Source organism: Capsella rubella, unplaced genomic scaffold, assembly GCF_000375325.1.
Source record: "Capsella rubella cultivar Monte Gargano unplaced genomic scaffold, Caprub1_0 scaffold_1, whole genome shotgun sequence".
In the NCBI taxonomy this organism is placed as follows: domain Eukaryota; kingdom Viridiplantae; phylum Streptophyta; class Magnoliopsida; order Brassicales; family Brassicaceae; genus Capsella; species Capsella rubella.
In genome coordinates, this window is record NW_006238923.1 from 10,328,648 (window position 1) to 10,354,171 (window position 25,524).

The 25,524-nt window shown below is 33.6% G+C and overlaps 4 protein-coding genes across 4 annotated transcripts; 2 read left to right on the plus strand and 2 right to left on the minus strand.

Moving 5' to 3' along the window:
• Positions 1–87: 87 nt before the first annotated feature.
• On the minus strand, positions 88–2,010 carry LOC17900268 (F-box/kelch-repeat protein At1g30090). Its single transcript, XM_006307650.2, has 2 exons — positions 1,897–2,010; positions 88–1,619 (listed from the first exon to the last, which is right to left on the minus strand). The coding sequence occupies exon 2, from the start codon at positions 1,483–1,485 to the stop codon at positions 289–291; it is 1,197 nt and encodes a 398-aa protein (XP_006307712.1). The 5' UTR covers positions 1,486–1,619; positions 1,897–2,010; the 3' UTR covers positions 88–288.
• Positions 2,011–9,230: 7,220 nt separating this feature from the next.
• LOC17898403 (probable 9-cis-epoxycarotenoid dioxygenase NCED5, chloroplastic) lies at positions 9,231–11,220 on the plus strand. Its single transcript, XM_006306999.2, has one exon. It carries the CDS (start codon positions 9,231–9,233, stop codon positions 11,019–11,021), a length of 1,791 nt encoding a protein of 596 aa, XP_006307061.1. The 3' UTR covers positions 11,022–11,220.
• An 8,339-nt stretch (positions 11,221–19,559) lies between these two features.
• Positions 19,560–21,394, plus strand: LOC17898263 (nudix hydrolase 25). The gene is made up of 6 exons (XM_023789124.1): positions 19,560–19,709; positions 20,127–20,196; positions 20,300–20,350; positions 20,554–20,646; positions 20,738–20,832; positions 20,915–21,394. The coding sequence occupies exons 2-6, from the start codon at positions 20,131–20,133 to the stop codon at positions 21,135–21,137; spliced, it is 528 nt and encodes a 175-aa protein (XP_023644892.1). The 5' UTR covers positions 19,560–19,709; positions 20,127–20,130; the 3' UTR covers positions 21,138–21,394.
• A 126-nt stretch (positions 21,395–21,520) lies between these two features.
• On the minus strand, positions 21,521–23,944 carry LOC17897316 (pyruvate dehydrogenase E1 component subunit beta-2, chloroplastic). Its single transcript, XM_006307627.2, has 4 exons — positions 23,742–23,944; positions 23,499–23,614; positions 23,365–23,396; positions 21,521–22,674 (listed from the first exon to the last, which is right to left on the minus strand). Exons 1-4 carry the CDS (start codon positions 23,842–23,844, stop codon positions 21,702–21,704), a joined length of 1,224 nt encoding a protein of 407 aa, XP_006307689.1. The 5' UTR covers positions 23,845–23,944; the 3' UTR covers positions 21,521–21,701.
• Between the last annotated feature and the right edge of the window lie 1,580 nt (positions 23,945–25,524).

Consider the following 25,524-nt stretch of genomic DNA (forward strand, 5'->3'; position numbering starts at 1 on the left):
TTGATCATATATATTACTATATGAAAATTCAATTTGATCATATATGAAAAATTTAGAGTGTTGGAATAATATAATTCATAAGTATACTAAGAACAATAATTTCAGTCCATGTATTTTATATAACACTTTCGGACATAAGTTATAGTATAGTACAATAGTACAATAGTACAATAGCATATGGTACAATAGTATAGTACAAACCTCATTGTATTTTCTAAGACATGTTTACTTATTCATACAATATGGTTTCACAAACATCTTTGAAGAATCCACACCAGCCAGCTTCCTTTAAGCAAAAAGAATCTGCGAATTCGATGGAGTTATATCTGCATAACGCTCTGGTGACTTTACAACCTCCCACCTCACACCAAACTTATTCTCCAACCTCCAAATATTCCCAACCGCAAGATGAAGATTCCGGCCAACCACATATACTCTGTTCCCATAACAGTTCACCGCAAACGGTCTACAAATCTGCTCCGGCAATTCGGGACCGTTAATCGTCTCCCAAGAATCTGTAACCGGATCATAAACCTTCATCTTCATTCTCTCTAGTTCTGACACTATGAACAACCGATCATATATCACTACACTCGTCCCGGTCCATCCTTCTCTTAACCCCATTGGCATTGTTTCCCATTGATCTGTCCTTGGGTCATAAACTTGGCCTCGAGGGGATACAAAGAATGGCCATAACCATCCTTCTGTTACCAAAAGCTTCCCATTTAAGACTGCTGTGTCGTAAGACGCCATGTGTGCGACCATGTTCGACACTGGCCGCCAACTACCATCTGAAGGGTTCAAAACCTCGGCAGAATCGAGCTCAAATAAATCCGCAGCATTCCCACCTGCTGCATATATCATCCCGTCGATGACACCGCTAGCGAAAAACGACCTCGCGGTTATCATTTTGTTCGTGACAGTCCAATGATTCCTGACCATATCATACTTCAACACCACATCAAGAGGGCAATCCGAATCCGAAACCATCCCTCCACACACAAACATAGAACCTTCACGAGGCATCGAAACCAATCTGAAGCCGTGAGGACACACTTTGTCTCTACAAGGCATAGCAGGGATTTCGTGCCAAGTGAGATTCCTCAAATCCAAAACCTTCCATTGGATCTTCCCAGTGCATCTACTAAACCCAACCACGAATAGCCACGGGTCTTTAAACCCGAACTCCTTACGCTTAGCGAAAAAGGTCTCTTTAGTACCAAACAAGAGATGCCATCTCTTGCAAACGAATCTACTCGATTCATGGCTTTGGACTGGAACCCTTAAAAGACAGTTAAGCGCAACATCGTCTGGTAAACCAGGAATCAAAGGTTCTCCTCTAAGAGACAGCTCTAAGTCCGATGATCTATCGAACAATGTCGACTGAAACGTTGCAGCTACTCTAAACTTTGGAGATAACGTCATCTGAGAATCACCAAGCTTATGCACAGCTGCTCTTTGAGATGAAACCCTTACCCTCTGCATCTTCTTCTCCTTTCAACACTCAAAATTTTCAACAGATTAAGCACTCATTTGCATTAATTCCAGATTCGAATGATCAGTAATTACTACTAAACACAGTGAGAAAAGTTCAAAGTTTCCAACTTTGGTTCCTCTACCTGAAATGAAGAATCAACAGCATCATCACTAACACTGAGACTAATCAAATTCCAGATTCTCTAATAGAAATCGATTGAACTAACTATAAAAATCCAAATTCGAATTCATTGAAACAAACCCTAGAAGAAAAAAGGGGCAATTGAAGAAAAGGAAAGAAGAAAAAAAGACAACGCCAACAAGATGAAGAAACAGAGAAGCAAGAATCGATAAGAAACAAGTGATCGAAGCTAAAGAAACATAAAGAAGACAAAGATGAGATATTTTTCATATTCTTACAGCAGAACACGGCGGCGATAGATAAACACACACACTCTTGTCTTTTGCTTCGTCGCGAATCTTTCAGCTCTTCCTCTTCTTTTTTTTGGTAATCGAGAAGAAGACGTAATCGTTTTGGGGAAATTATAATATATGCTTTTTCCTATTGATTATACATTATACAGACTTATATATTAAAAATGTGTATGTGTACGTATATCAGTGTATCCCATTTGTTCTATTTTTAAGTAACTGCCGCAAATCTTTTCTGTAGAATCTGTAGATCAGTAGATGTCTTTAATGACAGTTCACTTCTTTTATTAGTGATTAATTATCTTTCTTATGAAGTTAATAAAGAATGATTAGTGCAAAAGTATAGATTAACATGGGAAAGTGGGAATATCCGAATAATTTGTTTTGGTGGGTAATTCTATTAAAACGGGCTTAATATTGGGCCATTGTAATATTATTGGCCCATTCAATAATGGGTCTTGTTACATTTGGTGTTACAAAGGTAAATTTTAATATTTTTCTTACTAAAAATCTCAAGTTTCTGTTTTAGATAACTAATTCATTTTATTTTATTAAGACGGTGTGCAACAAAAGTGATTTTTTACAATCAAATACATAGCTATCCTGAATTATTTTGAGAGTAGTTTCAAAGATAATTAAAAAAAAAAAAAAGAATTTGACAAATATAGTAGAAATAAAGTTGGGCAATTCCTCTATAGCCTTGCGTGAATATCAAACCAGTCCATTAGGGGAGTGTCATAGCTATAGTCTACTTAACTACAAATAGATACGAGTTTACCATGAAAATCGGTAATGCTCACAAATCTTGATTCATTTGTAATCGAAGAATATTAGACTATAATCAACTTATATATATAGACTACTAGTTTGTGTTAGTTAGGTTGATATTTCACCATCCATAATTAAGTATTTCATTTTGTTGATGGAAAAGGGGGGGGGGGGATAAAAAAATAAGATATAAAAGATAGAGTAATATAGTATGTAATGTATTATAACTATCTTCACATGATTTATAATGAATCATTCCTAAAAAATTCACATCTTGTCTAAAACTAAGAAGGACAATTCATAAAATTATTTCCGTCAAACTCGAAGATGTTCTTATTTTTTTTATATATTTCGTCCAGCGAACACATTATAGCCTTCTAATAAATTAATTATATATTATATGAAATATATGGCCATCTTGCTATTTTCGGAGATATTTTTTTGGACGAATCTTTCGAAATTTTATGCAAGTAGGGAACTTCAATTTCTTTAAAAGAAAAAATAAAAAGAAGATGCATGCGACCAATACAATCAATGTGTTGATTATGACCATTGCTTGGTAGGTATTTGCCGTTGGTAGTTTTTCCGGTGAGAGTTCACCACCATAGGATTCTCTCAATTATTTATAATGGACAAAAAACAAATATATATACATTAAATGGTTTTTTTGTATCTTCGATTACTCAATCATTCAGAATTTTCAAGTAATCAAATCAGGAAATGGTCACAAAAAGATATGCATAAAGATCGTTCCATGTGCCAATAGTATCCAATATCGGAATTTTCTTGAATAATGCATGTATATGTCGGATTCTTGAATATATATCTAAATGATTTTGCCTCTTAAAAGAAGTAATAGATATAGACATGAGATCTTTTCTAATGAAAAGTTGTAATGATATATAAGTTGGTGAGATTTAATTTATTGTATCAATTTGGTCTTTATAATTAATACCGTAAGTCCATGTGGCTAACCGAATTATCCCGTATTTTGGTGTGTTTTTGGCACTCACCATGTGTTAACATTTTTGGCCACCAATCTAACGTGTGTATACATAATAAGAGTGTTCAATTCTATATACAAACTAACTCAATTCAAATCGAATAAAATAAAATATATAAGTATAATAATCAAGTTAGAAAATATAATACATTTGACGTGGTTTTAGTTTTCTAGCTGTTGCAAAAAGACCTAAGCATAAACCTTTTATTGGATCCCTATATTTGAACTAAATGGCTATTATAATAACTTCATATAAACCAGATAATTAGATCAAAACCGAGTCTATTACCTGATTAAAAACTTTGATGCTAGGCCAAATCTGATATATGGATCAAGCAATATCATATGACTGTCGTCTGTCGAATGATAACTTCTTAAGGACCTATATATAATCCAATCAAGAGTTCAACATGTCAACTGTGTAATATTATGAGAATTAGGGTTCTAAGAAATAGCTCATCAATACTTCTCTTTGGTAGCCGGGAATTGTCGTAGTTGCAACAGTAGTTCTCTAACATAGAAGCTCATCAATACTTCTTTCTTGCTACATAGATAATAGATTGTTAGATATTATCATATTATCATGTGTAGTAAAATGTTTAATGTGTTCTCCGTACGTATACTTGTATAGCATATGAAATATTCTTTTACTATAAAACATATATGATCACATATTGCTATATATATTCTACAATGCAGTTGCCACTAGCTAGGCCTAGCTATAGTTGTGTATTTAATAAGAATTATCAGGGTAACTTTAGGGTTTCGATTGATGAATTGTAAACATAACTAAACAGTGAAACAGTTAGTAAGATTCGATCAACAATGCCGTGAATGAGATAAACGAACTAAGTCGAAATAGTGAAGCCAAACGAACTTAGTCGAAAAGACATCCACTACGAACAAGAAAAGGTGAGAAAAAAGAGATGAAAACAAAATCTATGTCATGAGGCACTAAGAAATGAGTGAAAGAGGCCTTCAATATCAACTTTAGAAAACATAGTACAATTTGTCTCCAAACGATGAAGCCACTTGTTGGCTGGTCATATTCGCACCAATGAGATTTCTTTTACTTTGAAAGCAAATTTGGCCAATGAGATCTCTTGTTTTCTTACGAGTTGTCTTGCCCAATCCTTTTATTTCCATCTTTATGAACTTTTATAGTCAATTACTCAATATATGTATAATTTTAAACTTCTGTTGTTTAACTAGATGTACTAGAGCCTATACCATTACTAACCCTAATTTTTTTTATCGAAGAAAGGGTAATAAAAAATCTTCTCAAACTTATAAGAGTATAAGTTATACTGTATAACCCCTAGATACAACTAGTTGTCATTGGCGTTAAAGATTGAATAGAAGTAAGAAACCCTCCCTTAAACATCTTATATTGGTTTACAGTGAAGTTTTCACAATACAATATGGCATCAAATATAGAGGATCAAAACATTCCATATACAATTAAGGACAAAAGATAGAGAACAAATCATCAAAAATACAAAATAACATTAATATAGTGTGGAAAAAAAGAAAGAGACAGTGCATGACATTATGTATACAGAAACTACTGATTGAAACTAACTTTTCAAAGTTGCTTTCAAGTCCACCTAAATTGGAGTGATTCAGACATTGGCAGTATCCAGTGCAAAAGCAAATTTGAATGCCTCTCTGATCACTGATATGATCTGTCATGTGGTTTACTCATAAAGAGGTCGACAGAACTTGTAAACAACTTGCATATATATATCTACTATATGTGAATGATTTTTTGGAAATGCTTCACTTGGTGCGGAATGTATAAATTTTCCATTCATTCTTTATACTTTTTTGTAAATTAATGGATGTCTTCTATAATTGATTTCATATTATTTTAGAAACACGGATGATAGTATCATTATTGTTTTCGTATATTGCGAAATGATATAAGGAGCAGTAATGCTAGGCGTACATAACCGCTACTTAAATGTTAAATCTTACTGCAGGTATATGACCAACATTACTACAACCAAGTTTTACTGACGTATTATTGGTGTAATGTATATTTAATCAAAACTATGGTTTAAAACATCTCTTTTATCATCATACTTGAAAAAGAAAAGAAAACAAAAATGAATCTCGTCATCTTTATAGCATCCTGTCAAGATAAAGCGAAGAAAATGATGGTAATTAAGCATCTAGTGAAGAATTTATATTAGCTTGGAATTTTCCCATGTAACATGTTTTTTGGTATTACGTCCGTAGTGATCTGAAAACCACATAAAAATAACTATTCAAAAACATATTGGCTATACAAGAATCAAAGGGTTATGAATGTGTATATATAGCAAATGGACATCGTACAAGTATGTTCCTACTTTTACCAAATTTGTATAAAGTTGGGTTTGCATCTCAACTAAGAACCAACGGGACTTTTATTCAAGTACAAATTACCTCTTGCCGACCCAAAAATTGACCCTACACATGATTCCCAACTCTAATGTAATTTTGCTACGACGACAGCTTTATATACATCTACTTGCACCACTACACATGCACTTCTACCTATCTCTATGCATGTATCAATGTCCATTCAGTTGCATACTTCACCCTCTTGTCAGTTCATGATCAGATCGTGTAGCTTCATTAATGTGACAAAACATATCTGCATCTGCATGATAGGATATAATCATAAGTGTAGTGACTAGTGACTCATGATCAAGTGGACATGGTTGGCTCTTCCATGTTACGAATCTCACGTCGAAATTAAAATGTGAAGAGATCTTAAGTAATATATAAATGTCATGAGTAGATCCACTTCGTATCAATTTGTTTCGAGTTGAAAATTCAAAAGATCTTTCACTAAACTGGAATGTATAAATATGATTTTGTGATATACTTGTGTTGGTTACATGCATCAATTGTAATGCATGATAATATACAAGTTGTGCAGAGAAAGTAATATGAGCATTGTAAACAAGCGTTCATATAACTGAAAATTATCTGGGAATTACGGTAAATACATATATTTTCACTATTTAAAAGCGTTCATATTGGTCAATCATGCATGATTGAAGGATACTAGAATAATATTTCCTCTCTTCAATTTTTTGGTGTTAGTATCCCAAATTTTGTATATCCTTTATCAAGTATTCAAAACATATGTAAATCTTTACATCATGTGTGATGTTTTTGGTACCACTCACTTAAAGTTTTCTCTTATTACAAATTTTAGTTACATTTACAAATAATCACTCATGGACAAAACAAAAGGATATACAAGAATCCCACTTATTAAATATCGTAATTCTATAATATAAATCTGAAAGACAAAACAAAAACAGGGAGTAGGCAAGAAGGGAAAGGTAGGACAAGGGTGTTGATATACGACAGTAACATTAATCTCACAACTTATTCATCAGCACACCTCTATTGTCTCTACTCTTATTATAAGTTTCCTCAACGTGCGAACAACATCATATTACATGCCAAAATATAAATTTATTTTGTAACCGCGAAAAAACACTTAAACATAGAAATGGTGGCATATATACTATATAGTATAAAGATTCAGTACAAACTAACAAATATAAATTACCCAACCACGCAGAAAAAACTTATGTTTTAAGTATAGTACTTTAAGAAGATTCACCGAAACGACGATAGAATAAACGCCGAAAGGCATAACTAGATCGGTTACACATAGAATAATCATTCTAACATTGCAACATATATATATATATATATATACATAGTTGGTTATGTTTAGTAAAATATTGACAAAATTTTGGATATGTTTAGTAGAATATTAATATGCAAATGGGAATTAAGTTTAGAAAAGGGCCGGGGACATCAGATTCATGCACCCATCTTTCTAATGACTTTCTGTCTCCAAAGCTTTTATGTTTATCGTTCACATTTACAGTAGTTTTTAAAATAAAGTTTTGGTTATTCAAAATTACTAATTTAATACGTATAGGGTTTTAAATGTATCTAGGATGTATTATAATTGATAATAAAATAATTAGTTAACTTGTATTGTAAGGACTATTCCACAGTTTATACAAGGGCGTGGACGAAACTTGACCATAATACTGAACTGAGATCCTAATATATATGTATTGTACATTCTAAATTCCAAGCAAAAACCCAAAGTTATTTGAATGTGCCTCACAAGTCATAACGAAATATATATATAGTATAAACGAAGACATGCATGTGTAAGATATGAAAAAGTTTTTACCTTAGAAAAAAAGTGAAATAAGCATATCTAACTCCATATATTAAATGTGTAATGGTTCTTCCTTGCAATTCAAACTAAAACATATTTAAAAGAGAAAAAAAAAAGAGACTTTGGGTTTGAAATTTAAGGATGATAAAAGAAAAAAAAATATATATAGAGAGAGAGACCCAAAGACCAAATAAGTAGTCACGTAGAAATTTTAGTCGAGTGGACCCAAAATTGCTAGTCTATTTTCTGTATTTCTTCTGCTAATACGGCCCACCTGCCCAACATAATTTCACGTGGACCGACCAAATTTATGAAAAATTCTTTCTAATATATTATATCAAGAAATTATTAGTAATCTTATAATTTGTGTGACTAAACGACCAAATTAATCCTCAGCCTATCGTCTCTGTTCGGAGATCGTATGAGAATTCTCATCCGTTTATTTGATATTGCATTAGAGGAGTCCGAATTTTCGACAAGGTAACCAATCTATATGTCTCTAGGTTAACAAAAGAAGAGTTTTGTATAGTAGTTCATTAGCATTAGGATCATTAGTTTGTGTTATCTTTTTAACTATAACCATTTTACATACGTACTTATATTGTTACATATGCATGGGTCTAAATGTGTATTTACATTTATAAGTATGATCCTTTATTAAATATTTTTGATCAATATTTTAAAACAACCTTTGTACTCGTTAGATCTTCATGTGTACTCTAAAGTCTAACAAGATTTGAAGATCTTCACAAGTTCGCACGCAGGTGATAGAATCGAGTTTTCTCTGGAAGTTCTCACGCCCGACTCGTAAAGGAATCAAAGGTATATATATTTATCGTCTGTTGCGTGTCGATTTATTGTATGTTTTGTAAAAATAAGTATAACATTAACATATACTTCAAAAATTATGTTTGTTATATACGAAAACATATAATTTTTTTCAAGCGATATTAGTAATTTTCTTTATGTAAAAGAAACGGACATATTCAATGACGTAACCTCGCGTGCATGGTCAAAGTAATAAGTTGAGAAATAAGTATATTTTACCATGCAAAGTCTATTGTGATTCATTTCAAATTGGTTTAGAAGTACTTTCGGCATTGTCTTGGACTCTCATAAAAAAAATTTTAAAATACTATAATATTAAAATAAGTAATACCAATTTTTCTCTTATTTTTTCCAAGTTAAAATAAATAAATAAATAAAAAACGAAATTATTAAAATATTTTAAAGAGTCCAACCTCAAAGCAAAGTCTATATAAGCTCAAACTCTATCTCTCTTCAATCCTCAAAACCTCTCAAATCTTGTTTTTAGTTTTTTTTTATAACTCTTTAAGCTCTCTCATGGCTTGTTCTTACGTATTAACACCAAACCCAACCAAACTCAATCTCTCTTTTGCACCGTCCGATCTCGACGCTCCTTCTCCGTCTTCCTCCGTTAGTTTCACCAACAACACTAGAACACAAGGACGCCGTAAACTTATCTCTTCTCCAAACTCCTCCGTCTCAGGAGACAGTACTCCAGCTCTACTGAATTTCCCAAATTACCCTTCTCCGAACCCCATAATTCCCGAGAAGGACACTTCACGTTGGAACCCTCTCCAACGCGCCGCCTCCGCCGCTCTCGACTTCGCCGAAACCGCATTGCTTAGACGCGAACGTTCTAAACCTCTTCCTAAAACCGTTGATCCTCGCCATCAGATCTCCGGTAACTACGCTCCGGTTCCGGAGCAACCCGTTAAATCATCTATCTCCGTTGATGGCAAAATCCCTGACTGCATTGACGGCGTTTACCTTCGTAACGGCGCTAATCCACTCTTCGAACCTGTTTCTGGTCATCATCTGTTCGACGGTGACGGTATGGTTCACGCCGTTAAAATTAGTAATGGAGAAGCGAGTTACTCGTGCCGGTTTACGGAAACCGAGAGATTGGTTCAGGAGAAACAACTCGGTTCGCCGATCTTTCCTAAAGCCATAGGTGAGCTACACGGCCACACCGGAATCGCGCGGCTGATGTTGTTTTACGCACGTGGTTTGTTCGGTTTATTAAATCACAAAAACGGAACCGGAGTTGCTAACGCCGGTTTGGTTTATTTTCACGACCGGTTATTAGCTATGTCCGAAGATGATCTACCTTACCAAGTCCGTATCACCGACAATGGCGATTTAGAGACGGTCGGAAGATTCGATTTCGACGGTCAGTTAAACTCCGCCATGATCGCTCACCCTAAAATCGATCCAGAGACGAAGGAGCTATTCGCTTTAAGCTACGACGTGGTTAAGAAACCGTATTTGAAATACTTCAGAATCTCGCCGGACGGTGAGAAATCGCCGGACGTTGAGATCCCTCTCGCCAGTCCGACGATGATGCACGATTTCGCGATCACCGAGAATTTCGTCGTGATTCCTGATCAACAAGTTGTGTTTCAGCTCTCCGATATGATTCTCGGGAAATCTCCGGTTAAATACGACGGAGAGAAAATTTCCCGGTTTGGGATTTTGCCGAGAAACGCTAAAGACGCGTCGGAGATGGTATGGGTCGAATCACCGGAGACTTTTTGTTTCCATCTATGGAACGCTTGGGAGTCACCGGAGACCGACGAGGTAGTGGTGATCGGATCTTGTATGACTCCGGCGGATTCGATCTTTAACGAGTGCGACGAGCAGCTCAACAGTGTTTTGTCTGAGATCCGGTTAAATCTAAAAACCGGGAAATCAACGCGAAGAACCATAATTCCTGGTTCGGTTCAGATGAATTTAGAAGCGGGTATGGTAAACCGAAACCTTCTGGGGAGAAAAACCCGGTACGCGTACTTAGCGATAGCTGAACCGTGGCCTAAAGTGTCAGGATTCGCTAAAGTTGATCTTTCAACGGGAGAAGTTAAAAACCACTTTTACGGCGGTAAAAAATACGGAGGCGAACCTTTTTTCTTACCTAGAGGGTTAGAATCAGACGGAGAAGATGACGGTTACATAATGTCGTTTGTTCATGACGAGGAGAGTTGGGAATCGGAGCTACAGATTGTAAACGCCGTTACGTTGGAACTAGAAGCAACCGTTAAATTGCCGTCAAGAGTACCGTATGGTTTCCACGGCACGTTTGTGAATTCGAGTGATATGTTAAACCAGGCTTAGTATGAAGTAAACCGAAACCGGTTATGGTTTGGTTTATTGTGCAGATGCAGATTTTATAGTTTTTATTTTAGCAGATAAGATATTTTTTTCTTTTGTGAAGCGGTGGGAAGCCAGCTTGAAGCTTGTGTAAGTAGAAGTTTTGCTTGCTCAGCTGGTTTCTGTTGCATTTTTTTTCTGGTGTATTAATATAAAATTCAATTTTTGTTAATTAAATAACTTACTCTTAAGGTTTTCATGTTCATATTAATCAACACTAACACTTGATCATCAATACAACAGAAACTACACTCGTAATGGTTTTGAAAACGGTATTTAGTTTTGAGCTATTCAAAAAAATGAATTTTATGGCCATAAGCTTTCTAGTATTTCGTGTTGTAAGGAAAATATCATAAGAAAGACTCTCAAATGATAAAATCTCGTGGAAGGGGAAGAGACAAAAGACTTGTGAAAAGCGATAGTGATTGGTGAGAATAGTGACAGTTACTTGGCAATTGGCATAAAGGGTCGTTGTATGTCTCGTGGGAACAAACATAATTAGAGTAAAAACTGTAAAACAAAACTAATTAGCGATAAGGTGAGAATGGTTTGCGATATATATAAGAAAGGTGTTAGTGAAAGTAGTAAGCGGATCAAATAGAAATAACCGTAGTTCAAATGAATAAATCTGCGTATTAGATACATTTAGCGGGCTATAAATGTCACATTATATAATAAGATTGATTTGCTAGTCATGCAACACGTGAACATCGTAATGGCACTTTAGAGCCATATGTATAATGATAGGTCTTTCCGAACAACAATATACAACAAGGTCACATTACCCTAATCTGCAGATAAACGTTTTGGGGGCAGCGATAAAACGATGGTTTACCACACAACACAAAGAAACAAGACGTCAAACTCATTGCTTTTGTACTGCATGCGACAAAACTCATAAAGTTATCAATAACGTCGGGTCAAGTTATTACATTGAACAAAAAGTTGCCCAAAAAAAAAGAAGATGAACCTTATTTACATACTACGATCCTTTTAACCCCTTAACCCTCGTAATATAATTAGAGAGCTTACAGTAGTCCTTCACGTACCAAAGAAAACATCATTCAAAGAGCTAGCTATCATATGTGGTACATATCTAGACTGAATCATCAAGGAATGGATTCTTGCCATTAGTATATATATTCTAAAAATGAAAATTTCTTAAAACATTACAAAATAAAGATACATATCGATCGTGTCATGGACCCTCAAACCAAAAGATCATTAATGAAAAGGCAGATTGTAGCAAAACTCACCATAAATATATTCATAACGACTTGGAGAGTAAGGCAATCGAAATAGCTGTATCTATGCGGGGACAGTTTGTGCCGACCATTGTGTGAGTAAGGAAGTAAGGACCATCTTCACTCATTGGTCACCTTTTTTCTCAAAAGATGAACTTTCAATTGTCCCTCTCCAAAACTGTTGTTTTTTGTTTGTTTTTTCTTTTAAACAAAAAACAATAAATTGTCATGTTTTGTACTACTCCGTTACAAAACAAATGTGCTTTGATTTGGAAGAAGGAACGGTTTCTTATATTTTCTTTCTTCCTTTTTTGTAATACCTTTAATTAAAAATCATTCACCAGCTAAAAAGTATTTTTATACTATAGTGAAAATTAAGAAACCAGCAATATACGTCTCTTGTCCAAGTAAACAAACTAGTAGATTCTAATAACACGTTTAAGCATATTTTAATGCCACGTACGCGAGCATGAACTACGTTACCTACATACTTATAAGAAGGAGAAAAAGTATTGAAGCATTCTAATATCTCGGCTGTCAATTGAATGATCTGTGCATGTTTAGCATTTTCCAAGAACAAAACGCCGTCCATGTGACATATATAGATTGTTATCTTATTTTTGGGTGGGTTTTATCGACGAATTATTCATTGTCCGATTCATTTATAGTTGATGAGCTTTGAATACTTTAAAAAACCGAAAATCTCGAACTTATACCAAGAGACTAATTTGGAAGTCGCAACAGTAAAATCATTTTTATACCAAAAGATGCTATAGAATGAAAATTTGGGTTGCCAAAAACATTAGATATATAACGAGGTTGAAACGATAAATTACGATCGAAGAGCAACAAGACGAAAATAAAATTTGATATATATGGATAAAGTCGTGAATTCGAAAATGAAAAAAAAAGTCGTGAATTTGACATGTGATATCCACGTGAATGATGATGGGAGGAATGGTAATGAAAAAAACCGAACGCTCGATTGATTAATTTAAACCACTCATGCAATTAAAAGGGTTTTTAATTTGTGTCGAAATATTACGAATATATAGTTCATGGCGTACGCTTTGACTATATTGATAGATATATGCAGTTTGTAATTTTCCCCTTCAACAACATTGATGTAAGTAAATAGTTGTGATAGGATCATGATCCAATGAATGCAAAATAAGAATTAAGGCCATAAGGTGATCACATCTTTGCTTGGATTTGAGACAATGGACATGTGTCTTTTCCTGGAGTCTTCGTCAAAGGAGAGACAATCGACTTTTTCGCTCACGATGATGTCGAAGGAAGAAACAATAGTTCGATTGATCAGTTAATTTTACAGTTGTGTTACTTTATAAATAACTCAAGAAAACACGTTCAACTTTGTATATTAAATCGATTTACGTAATTACTAGGAAACATCCTATATATATTAACCAAAAAAAATACAGAAAAAGAAAGATAATTAAGTTCCATAAACCTAAAAATATGAAAATGTATACACATTTTAAATCTCCAGAGGTACGTATTAATTTTTTCTTATGCATGTAGTATGAACACTAAAAGAAAAAAATGCATTTACTCTGTACGCCAAAGATATCGGGAGATAACACATGACGTCAAAGTGAAGACGGACTCTGTTGTCTCAGACCAACATTGTCCATATTTAGTGGCAGACGTGTCTCTTTCTTTGACTGCTGCCTCGTAAACAATTTTATCGCAAGTAGAGATACTAGATAGAGTATACTATATACTAATAGAATACTAAAAAGTCATAGTGCTCTTTAACGGGAATCAAGAGAAGTCATAATGTTTTAAATTAGGGTCGTTGTGTTCGGATAAAAAGTCAAAACGGGAGTGTGTTTATATGTTGGTGGCGTCAGCTTTCCCCGTAATTTCATGGACTTGTGAGAGTCACACACTCGTTAGGACATCTTTATTGAAGTATTTTATATAAAATATTTTTTTTGAAAAAGTAGGGATACTTTAACCTCCATTGAAAATGATCTAAGTTAACGTAAATTAAAAAATAAAATTCTGTAAAAATTAGTCGGATATTAAAATAACTAATAAATCCGACAAAAATGAAAAAATCAGAGGTTAACTAAAAGTTGATAGTTCATAAACATGTAGTAGTTATTTTTTTTTGGTATTACGTGGAAAATGATGGATCAAACACAAGACATGGAGCAATGGAATGTCTCATGCATACACTGCATATATACATAAGACTACATTCATCAATGAACTCGATCATATATTTACAATATATATATATTAGACAACAGATTTTATATATTCTTCGGCATGTGGATCTAACACGTGTTAGTAAACGTGGCAACAGCTTGTTCGACCTCATGCTCCATAGGGGCTTCTTTGCACCTGGACTAAGAGGACTATAGGTCTATGTCTATGTGAACGACGACCCATGCATATACTAGTTTGCTTGCCTCTTCCAGCTCCCATTGTGGCTCTCTTATAGTATTTTTAATTTAAATTATTAATATATTTTTAGTAGTTTAATTAGGTGGTTGAACGAAATCTTTGTCTCTTATGTAAGTTTAGACGAGAGGACACGTGACACCGGAGAGATTTGCCACGAATCAAGAGGAGAAGCAAGCAGCTGATGTATCTAGACTTCCAGTGCCCTGGGAACTTGAGTTTCTCCTGGATCAACACGACTACATTTTATAAAATATTTACGGAGAGAAAAAAAAATAAAAAAGCACAAAACAAAAGCTAACAATATTGCAGTTACCAAACGATTCGAACATCCAATGTAACTAACATTGTGTTTCTCATTTCGAAATAACCATCAAATTTGTCATATGGTTAATCAAACACAAACGTAAATTCACATAATTCAAGTATAGTTTCTTTATAAAGATATGGCACCGGTAGTGTTCTTAAATTCGATCGGACTCCCACTTAATATATAAGTTGAAATACATTTCGCAGTATGATTTAATTAAGTTCATTACTCATTTTTGGTTAATTTAAATTTTATCAGTATAATTTAATTTGGCAGAGATATTTGTCTTCAGTTTTGTTTTTAAAATTGTAAATCACAAGAAAAAATATATCAATTGGATTCCTGTAACTGTGGTTTTTTTTTTTTTTTTGGATAATTTAGAATTTTTGCACATGATTTATGATTACCCAACAATACTTTTTTCTATTCTGTTTGGGTTTTGTTAAAAGTATCAAACAAAATTTTAGGTCGACAACCTTCTAGACATACGTTGTTGACATAGAAAACTCATTTGTTAGTAAAACAATATGTCAGAAAAATATGACAACAAAGAATAAAGAATAAAAGATACGAAAGATTTTGCGGTTTGGCCCTTGCGAAAAGGTCGGGCTGTTTGAGCTCTTACTGTCTTCTATGAACCAAGAAGAGACGCACACACACACAAATTTTATGCATTTTTATATAAAAGCTAGGGTTTCATATATATGCACCACTGATACGTGGACGTTTTACGGTCATGCATATAGACCCTGTTACTATTGTATAATTTTAGAAAACGAATACAAACTCATAATATCAAATTTTTAAAATATAGAAATTTTAAAACAGAGAATACAAACTCATATATGTGGCGCATGGGATGTGTTCTCGTGGCAGGGAAATTAAATGTGAGCCTGTGAGGTCTCAAACTCGTAGCGTATTCTCTATTAACCATCTCCCCCTGGTCTCACGTCTGTTCCCCATTTCCTTCGAACTTTAAATAGCAACTTCATTTTTCTATATATTATTTTATCACAAAATTGTAGATATTGCTTCCATTTTGTTGTTTAAATAGAAAATATCTACTCTACTTTTTATTAACACATTACATAATTTTGCTTCTATAATTTTTAGAAAAAATAACAAAAACAACACTCGATCGAGTATTAGTTTGTATGAGAGTACACACTTTTTATAAAATGAAGAAAAGTTTAATACTAAATCGTTATTTCTTATCTAACAAGGGAAGTATTAGTTAGTTTGATAAAATAAAGAAGGAAAAAAAATTAAGATGGCATCCCTACTACATGCATGTAAACTCAATTTGACCACAAATGATTAGTATGTCGATATGCATGTAAACTTGAATTGACCATCGATATTATTATATTTTTTTTTTCTTTCTATGATGCTTTTGTGTAGAGTTTAGTCTTTAGTCAAATAGTTTGGAATCATTCGGCGAATGATATCAGTTTCAAGCTTCAAAGATCACATGTTACAACATGAATAAAAACAAAACTGATCAACTCCTTTCGCGGGAGAATCAGACGAACCAAACAAAAACTTCAAACTTAGCTAGCTAGAAATTAGATCCAATAAAAAGCTAATGGCAAAACTCATAATAAAGTTCATCCCCTAATTAAAAAGTGGTAAATAGATACTGTAAAAATTTTATACATTCCAAAACACATATAAAGTACTCCACATGAGATAATTAAAACAATTTTAAAAGCTAAAGTACATATATCACTAATATGATATCGAAGCCATCTATTATGTCCTCTCTTAGTCTTTTATTTTCTTAATAGTTACCATAATTCATGTTCCACTAGCTAGTCCATATAGCGTTAAAAGAACAAAACGAAACGAGTTGGGTCACATATGATATGGCCTAAGTACCATGACGGACAATAAACAAAACATTAACTTTGAGAGCCGGGCATGTCCTTAAACAACATGACATGTATTTTAATGGGCCTTTGGTGGTCCAAAATAAACATGTTCTCATCATCTCTGAAGATCATACCTCCAAACTCCCCATGCGTGACAAGATATTGATTTGAATGTCCAAATCCGTTTTCAATGAAATCTGAATGAATGCTTGATCAAGTTGTGGTAGATTTTATCGACCCTTGTAAACTTTCAACCAGTGATTAAAAATTAAACTCTACCGTTTATTAATGCAAAACTTGAAATTATTGGCAATAGCTGTGGGATTGAATGCTTGTATACATGGTTATGCATGTTCTTGAGCAAAACTTGCATACTCTATCTCACATACGCATTGATGTTACATTAGACTTTTACTTTACATGTTCTCTTATCATATATATCAATTGTGTACCTAAATAAAAGATTTCTGTGTGGTCATTATTATATATTGCACATTTGCACTAAATCTAGGGCATTGCATACAAAATAGTTTAATCTTTTTCACCTTAGTCTCCTAGCTTCTGTGCTAACTGCAATGTTATGGGTTCGATTTCTAGCTAATGAGAATATATATTCAGATAAATGGAAGCAAATTTATCAGAGATATATATATATATATAGGGTTACGTTTATATATGTAAAGATATAATAGTCGTTGCCCAATTAATATATTTTGAGTAGAAGATTTCATTATAAACGTGGTGTAGTCTATGGTGGATTTGTGGCTCAGCAAAACTATTAGTTGTGAAGCCATTCATGTAATCTTTCACTATAAAATACCTTCAAACGATGATGAAGTTAAGATAGTCATTTGTAATTGAAATTTAAGTAACCTAATTGATATTTAATGGGAAATTCGTGGCCTCTTAACTCCAAAAGAAACTCTTTCTTAGTTTTTTTTTTTTTTGGACAAAAAACTCTTTCTTAGTTTAACATGACAAAACGAACCAATAACTTACGAGAAATGGATATATAATAGTCTTGATTCTTTAATGGATATGCACGAATATTTGAAGTGACTTGTGTTTAAGAATCAGAATTGGAGTGTACACGAATATTAACTGATTTAGCTGATGTGTGTGTTAGTTTCTTCGTCCGAATAATTAATATATTGTTGTGGTGTGTGAAGAAATCAAGTTTTAAGTATCAGAAAATCTTAGCAAAAATATAAAATTATTGGTGAATTTTTTACTATAACTAGTTTCAATTGTTGCACCTAAATCCTTACCACAAGTGGTCGTATTCATGATCTTTTTGAAGTTCTCTCACACCAATGATAGTTTTATTTCTTTCTCTAACACACACACCAACGATAGTGTACATCATGCACTCTTTTGCACTTAAGATTTGGGTTCAACATGATTATTATCCACAAGTCTTGACTCTACTCTAGAAGATGGTAAAAAGTTTCAAATGTTTTTGATTGGTCGTGGAAAAGTATCAAGGTAGCTTCAAAAATCAAAACAATGGTTTATGTAATACGTGTTACTTTCTCTATGATAACGATGAACTCAAGTAACCTACCCGATAAAAGAAAAACAAAACAAAAGAAGAGAGATAGAGATGTGGGTGGGCAGCTTTATTCATGATCCGTGATTGAGTGCAAAGACAAATTATAATAATACTGTTTCTTGTCGTAAATAATAATGACAAAAAAATGAAATCATGAAATCACTATTAAGTCAACTCCAATGGCTTTCCCCACCACCGCACGTTCGTCTCTCTGTCCACTCATTGACTCCATCTCCTCCCACAAAAACCTTTTTTCTCTACCTTTATCGTACGCCTTTTCTACTAACTTGCTTTCCACCTCATCTCATTAACTTACACCATCTTTTTATTTTATTTTTATCATTACCCTATAATTTCTCCAAATCATTTCTTTTTCTTTTTGCCCAACTTGCTAATACAGTAGTATATTTTCTTTTTTGGTTGTTGTCCTTATCACAAAGTGTCAATGACATCACACTTTTAATAAGTTTTTTGTATTTTAATTTTGCAAATACATAGTTTCTAATTTGTAATTAATTTCCCTCTTAGTAAAGTCAACTAATTTTAACATTACAAGTTAAGAAACCTGAAGTATATTTATTTATTATTTTGGTCAACTAAATTTGAAAATTACAACCTGGTCATCATATATATAAACCAACTAAACATAAATCAAAACGTTGACAAATAAGAAAAAAATAATGTAAAAATTAAAAACGTCTATCAAAATTAATTACACCAAAACTTACAACCAGGGGTCCAGGGTCATCATATATATAAATCAAACAAACATAAATAAAAACGTTGACAAAAAGGAAAAAAAATTGTAAATTAAAACGTCTATAAAAATTAATTAAACACCGAAAAAAAAACCAAAAATGCCTTTTTAATTTATCTTTGACAATTGATGTTTATTTATACACGTGGCAACTGGATTTTTATAAGTCGTCGGTGGGCCCGGCCCAATACAAACAGTTAGAATAAGATGCCAAATAGTCAGACCTGAGATTATTCACAAGCAAAAACGTCATCGTTTCCAAAAGACCGAATCCAATTCTCTCTTCTCTCTGTGTATATATTATGTAAAAAGATTTATAATATATACGTGTGCTTTTGTTTTTGTTTTGTGTTTTTGAAAAACAAAGCAACACACACATACACACATGTTCTTCGTTGCTGCTTCGTTGGGTTTATAAGCTTTCTTTTTCTTTCTTTTCATTTCTTGCTTTTCCAAAAGTCAAACCACAAAAATATATTTACAAGGTTTGTTTCCTTAATCTGTTCGATGGTTTTATTTCTTTTCTTGTTCTCAGATCTGTATGTTCTTGATTTGTTTCTATGTGTTTGAATTACGAACTCTGTTTATGATTCTTGACTCTTTTATTTTCTTATTCTCTAGATTTGTAAACATTTCTTGATTTTCTTTTCTATCTTTTGTTTAGTGTGACTAGGAATTGAACATGGTTTAAATTTGTATCTATCTAGTTTGTTGTGTTCGATCCAAATTCAGACAATAGAGTAATAAGGTTTTGGTTTAGGAGAGAACCTGTCAAGATTCTATGATCTGTTTATAAATTTCATCGTAATTTTCATGTTAGATGAACTTATTAAGTTGTTGTAATCATATCATAAGTTTTTATATTAGATTAAAGTTATTGAGTTCTAATTTTTTACTTTCAGCAAAATGGAGAATCTACCTCCTGGTTATCGTCCCAATGTTGGTGTTTGTCTAATCAACTCGGATAATCTGGTAACATTTTATATCAATTTTAGTTTAAGCTTGTCTTATTTGATATTACTGTTTTCCCATTTGTATTAGTACTGAGTTTACTGACCATAATTATGATTAACAGGTATTTGTAGCTTCTAGATTGAATGTTCCTGGAGCATGGCAGATGCCACAGGTGTGTGTGTGTGTTGCTCACTCTCTTTTGATATGATATATTTTTTGCGAGTTTTCTATATATTTTTCTCTGTTTCTATGTATTTTTGTTGCTTAGAGAAAACGTAAATGATGATCAAGAATTTGATAAAGAATCTTGAATATATGTTACTAGATCGACGAACTGAAACTGTTTGTGATTATGGTAAACCTTGGCTGTTATAGGGAGGCATTGAAGATGGGGAAGATCCAAAGTCAGCAGCCATGAGAGAGTTACAAGAAGAAACTGGGGTCGTTTCAGCTGAAATAGTCTCCGAGGTCAGTTAAGCTTATACAACACTTGATATAATACTAAAACCAATATGAATCAGAAATTTTACAAATTTTGGTTCTTCAATGGCCAAAACAGGTCCCAAGTTGGTTGACATATGATTTCCCACCTGCAGTAAAAGCAAAGGTAAACCGTCTTTGGGGCGGTGAATGGCACGGTCAAGCACAGAAATGGTAAGTCTTACGATACAGCCTAGTTTCGAGCCAAAGAAGAGAATATGGCTCATTTGTGCTGAAACTTTAATGAATCCCATAGGTTTTTAGTGAGACTGAGGAACGATGAGGACGAAAGAGAGATCAATCTAGCGAACAATGAAGCGGATTCGGAGTTTGCGGAGTGGAAATGGGCGAAACCGGAAGAAGTAATAGAGCAAGCTGTGGATTACAAAAGGCCAACGTACGAAGAAGTCATCAAGACTTTTGGTTCGTTCTTGAATGATACAGGAAGAGCTGCTAAATGTAAATCAGCCAAGTGGTAATATAAGAAAACAGAAAAAGCAATGTTTGTCTTTTTGTAATTTTTGTAAACTGTTGGTTTTCTTCTTTTTGGGGGTGGGTTCTTTTTAGTAGAACCCTTTTGGAATGCAAAAGCTTTTTCACTAGGGGTGTTTCTTTTGTAAATTGGTTGGTTATTGGTACTAGAAGGTTTTGGTTTTTGTTCTTTTTTAACATGGGGTTATTGTAATAATGTCTTTGTTTGGATTCAGAAAGAAATAAGTTGTGTATGTGTTCATAACTAAGTGTAAAATAGAAATCTAATATTTAAATGTTTTGTAGTTAGCACCATCAATGTAAAGATCTTTGTTTGTTTGGAAACTAAGTGTAAAGAAAAATTCTAAGGGCTTATAAAAAGAGTGGGAGGTAAACAACAAACGAAACATTCAGAGTTACAAAACCAAAGACGAAACATTCCAAGACGCGACGAAGGAGATAAACTTCAACAAAACCAATTCCACTTAGACAAATTCTTTAAAAAGCTAAACTAGAGAGAAAGGAAACTGAGAGGTAAATGATAAATAATGGTTCACTGGATTAGTATGATTTCACTGGCAAAGCTGCTCAACAGCAGTCACGATCTGAGCCGGTTGAACCACAGTCCACTCCTCCAGTGTACCAGCGTATGGTGTAGGAACGTCCTGAGAAGACAAACATACCACTGGAGCATCTAAATAGTCATGAAAGTTCTCGTTGATGGCAGCTGTAAGACTTGCCCCAATCCCACCGGTTCTCATACACTCTTCCACGATCAAAACACGGTGTGTTTTCTTTACTGAGTTTCCGATTGTGTGAAGGTCGAATGGCTTCAGCGACCTGATGTCGATAACCTCAGGGTCATACCCTTTGTTCACCAGAGTTTTTGCTGCCTGCATCACATGGTACCTCATACGCGAGTAAGTGAGGATGGTAATGTGTTCCCCGGGTCTGACCATCTCAGCTTCTTCAAGGTTACAGATGTATTCTTCGTCTGGGATTTTCTCCTTAAGATTGTAAAGCAGAACATGTTCGAAAAGAATCACAGGGTTCTCGCTTCTTATTGCGGCTTTCATCAAGCCTTTGGCGTTGTAGGGAGTCGAGCAAGCAACCATTTGGATCCCAGGGATGGACTGGAAGTAAGATTCTAACCGCTGTGAATGCTCAGCACCAAGCTGGCGTCCCACTCCACCAGGCCCACGGATGACAACGGGAATCGTGAACTGACCACCGGATGTGTAGTGAAGCATTCCACAGTTGTTGGAGATTTGGTTGAAGGCGAGGAGGAGGAAACCCATGTTCATACCTTCAATGACGGGTCTTAGACCAGTCATGGCAGCTCCAATGCCCATACCAGTGAATGCATTTTCACAAATAGGAGTATCGAGAACCCTGAGGTCGCCAAATTTATCAGCAAGACCTTTGGTTACCTTGTAGGAGCCTCCGTAATGGCCTACATCTTCACCCATAACACATACATTTGCATCCCTGTCCATCTCCTCTTCCAAACCTTCCTGAAGAGCCTCGAAAAGCAATAGTTCATGTCTGCAGGTTCAAATATATGAAAAAGTTTGGTTATAATCGTGTTGTGACCAACAACTACAGAAAAGCAGAGAGCACATAAAGGATGGAAAGTCTCATGAATTGTGAATGTAACACAAGCCAAATCAATTGCAGATTATGTCGAGACAAAATGCTTTTTTGAAATACTGAAATGTTCTGGGGCGGATTAGCATGTGTTCATGGGAATGAACTTAATGGTTTAATTAAAAGGTCCAAAACATCTAGCATGATAACTACAACGAAAGGCTTCAATAGGAAGACTATGAAGCAAAGACATGCAAAACACTCAGCTTTTGCCAGCATTATCAACTATCAAATTCAAAACTAGCATCTCTAGAGATATGTCTTATATCAAGTTCTTTTCAACAAAGACTTGGGTTTTTTGTCTAATCTAGAACTGGCTAAGATTCTAAATCACCACACTCAATAGCACATAGTTTAAAACTTCCTTGTCTCTAACCATCTTTGAATCCCATTACCATGTAACAAAAATATAGAAACACTCTAATAATTCAGAAGCAATATATTTTCAAACAAGGCAGAGGCAAGGGAAACCAAAGGCATTGATGAGATCTAATCCGAGAATTGTACAAGCAGTATCTAAATCCTTCAATCAGCTCAAAATTGAGTAATAATCCAATTTGCAAAGAGTAAAAATGTGAAAATACAAACCCAGTGCTCGCAGATGTGTCCGCCTCCTTCGTCTACACAAAAAAGGAACAAAGGCCGTGAAATCATTACATATTCAAAGGACGAGAAGGAGAAAAAAACCCTAAGAAAATACAAAATCAAAAGAGACAATTTACCGCAACAGCAGCATTTGCAATCAATTTCTGAGAGTGACCAACTCTGAGTCCAGAACCAAAGCTCTTCTTCTTCTTACTCGCATCAGATCCAGCCACAATATATCTCTGACTCCTCACTACATCAAAATCAAACAACGAAAACTGCTTTTTAAGATCTCATCACAAAATCAATCAGAATCGGAAGCTCCAAAACAATTCAGAGAAATGTAGATAGATCGTCAATCAAAAATTTCGAAATCGAACCTGAAAGATTAGTGCGAGAAGGAGAGACGAGTTTCTTGGAATCGACGGGATTAAAAGTAGATAACGCCGTAGCAGCTCCAGCTCCATGGATGATCGAAGACATTTTTGCACAATTTTTGAAAACACTTTAACTATACAAGTGTTGCTGTGTGTTTATAAACAGAAATGGCGATACAGTCACCCAAGCGGAGTAATCGAAGAATTAACAAAACAAAACAATAAGTTGTGAAATTGAATTGCTTTTGTTTTTTTATTTATAAAATAAAATCTAAATTGTGCAATCAAATCCACATGTTTACTTTGTTTTCATCGCCATGAAATGATGAAATATATCTGATCTATATGTAACCATCTCTACTGTGTAATAACCAATAAAAACATGACGCGTGTTGATTTACAGCGAAAGTGACACGTGTGTATGTTTGGTTTGGAGAACACATAGTACTCAATGAACAAGCTTGCAGAGTAATACTTCCTCTGTTTTGATGTTTTGGAAAAACATCTATCCTATTTAAAGGGGAGCACTTTTTGTAAGTGTTGCCAAACAAGATTAAATCAAAATAATGAAATAAAATGTGACCTAAACCTATAGCCAAACAGAATTATTGACAGATTTTCAAATGAAAAAATATGCTTTAAAATAAATAAAAAATCAAAACTAATAACTAACCAATATTCATGGAAACCATAATAAATTTGTTATCATAAAATGTGGCCTATTAAATTCGAAATTTTATATTTGTAAACATATTTTAGATTTTTCTAATACATTTTACCTAATTTAAACAAATATATTTCAAACTATTATAATATTTTAATTTTTGAAAGTGTTTAAAATAAATTGATATTTATAGTATTAATTATATATACGTAAACAGTTTAAATTAGGTAAATAAACGTTTTTGATATTAGGTAAACAATTTAATTTTATTTACAATCAATTCCACCTCATAATTAATCGCACTTCATAAAATTCTTGATCTTTATTTCTATTTAATTTATATATATACACGGAAATAATATAGATTTTTTTTGGTTGGTATGACGGAAATAATATAGATTACAATAATGAAAATTAAATATTAATCATTATCCAAATTATACTTCAAATATTTAATGCTGATTTCAAAAGCCAAAATTTTGAGGAAAGAATTGAAAATACAGTTTATAAAAATCAATAAGCACATCATTTTAAACTTATATTTCTGTATTTTAGTAACGTAACTACCAATTCAGAAAAGATTTCATAACATCAACGAACCATTAGGAAATCTATACATATTTTCTAATAGACTTTTATATTTATTTATAAAATATAGATTTTCTTTTTACTATATTCGGATTGTTACGAGTATATTCCTATTTTCAAACTAAATTTTACGTGCTTAATGAGATTGTATAAAAGATTTCTTCTTATCAAACCTTAAAAACTATCTATAAATTATCAGCCGGTTTTGTTAAGTATAAATATTGTAGTGATATCTTTAATCATTTTTAACTTACCAAATTCTCTCGCCATCTCTAGAGAGGAAAACGATAGCAAAAAAATATGGCTACACCTTCTGGTCACCTACCTCAAACTACTCAAATGTCTTGGTGCAATATGGTGAATTGGAAGAAACCTATTTAAGTCGTTCTTGCTAATTAATTATATTGTAAGTCTCTACATGAGATAAGAACTAATACTCAATTATATCTTTCATTCCACTTACTAATCTTATGTATTTTAATGTTCAAAGAGATCAAAAATGCATCACACAATGAAGAAGGCATATGTCAAGGT

Excerpts from the sequence above, each read along its gene's own strand:
- LOC17900268 (XM_006307650.2), bottom strand. The coding sequence starts at position 1,485 with ATGCAGAGGGTAAGGGTTTCATCTCAAAGAGCAGCTGTGCATAAGCTT.
- LOC17898403 (XM_006306999.2), top strand. The coding sequence starts at position 9,231 with ATGGCTTGTTCTTACGTATTAACACCAAACCCAACCAAACTCAATCTC.
- LOC17898263 (XM_023789124.1), top strand. The coding sequence starts at position 20,131 with ATGGAGAATCTACCTCCTGGTTATCGTCCCAATGTTGGTGTTTGTCTA. Across the intron at positions 20,197-20,299 it reads TAATCAACTCGGATAATCTG|GTATTTGTAGCTTCTAGATT; the intron begins GTAACATTTTAT and ends TATGATTAACAG. Across the intron at positions 20,351-20,553 it reads GAGCATGGCAGATGCCACAG|GGAGGCATTGAAGATGGGGA; the intron begins GTGTGTGTGTGT and ends TGGCTGTTATAG.
- LOC17897316 (XM_006307627.2), bottom strand. The coding sequence starts at position 23,844 with ATGTCTTCGATCATCCATGGAGCTGGAGCTGCTACGGCGTTATCTACT. Across the intron at positions 23,397-23,498 it reads TTGCAAATGCTGCTGTTGCG|ACGAAGGAGGCGGACACATC; the intron begins GTAAATTGTCTC and ends TTTTTTGTGTAG. Across the intron at positions 22,675-23,364 it reads GACACATCTGCGAGCACTGG|ACATGAACTATTGCTTTTCG; the intron begins GTTTGTATTTTC and ends TTGAACCTGCAG.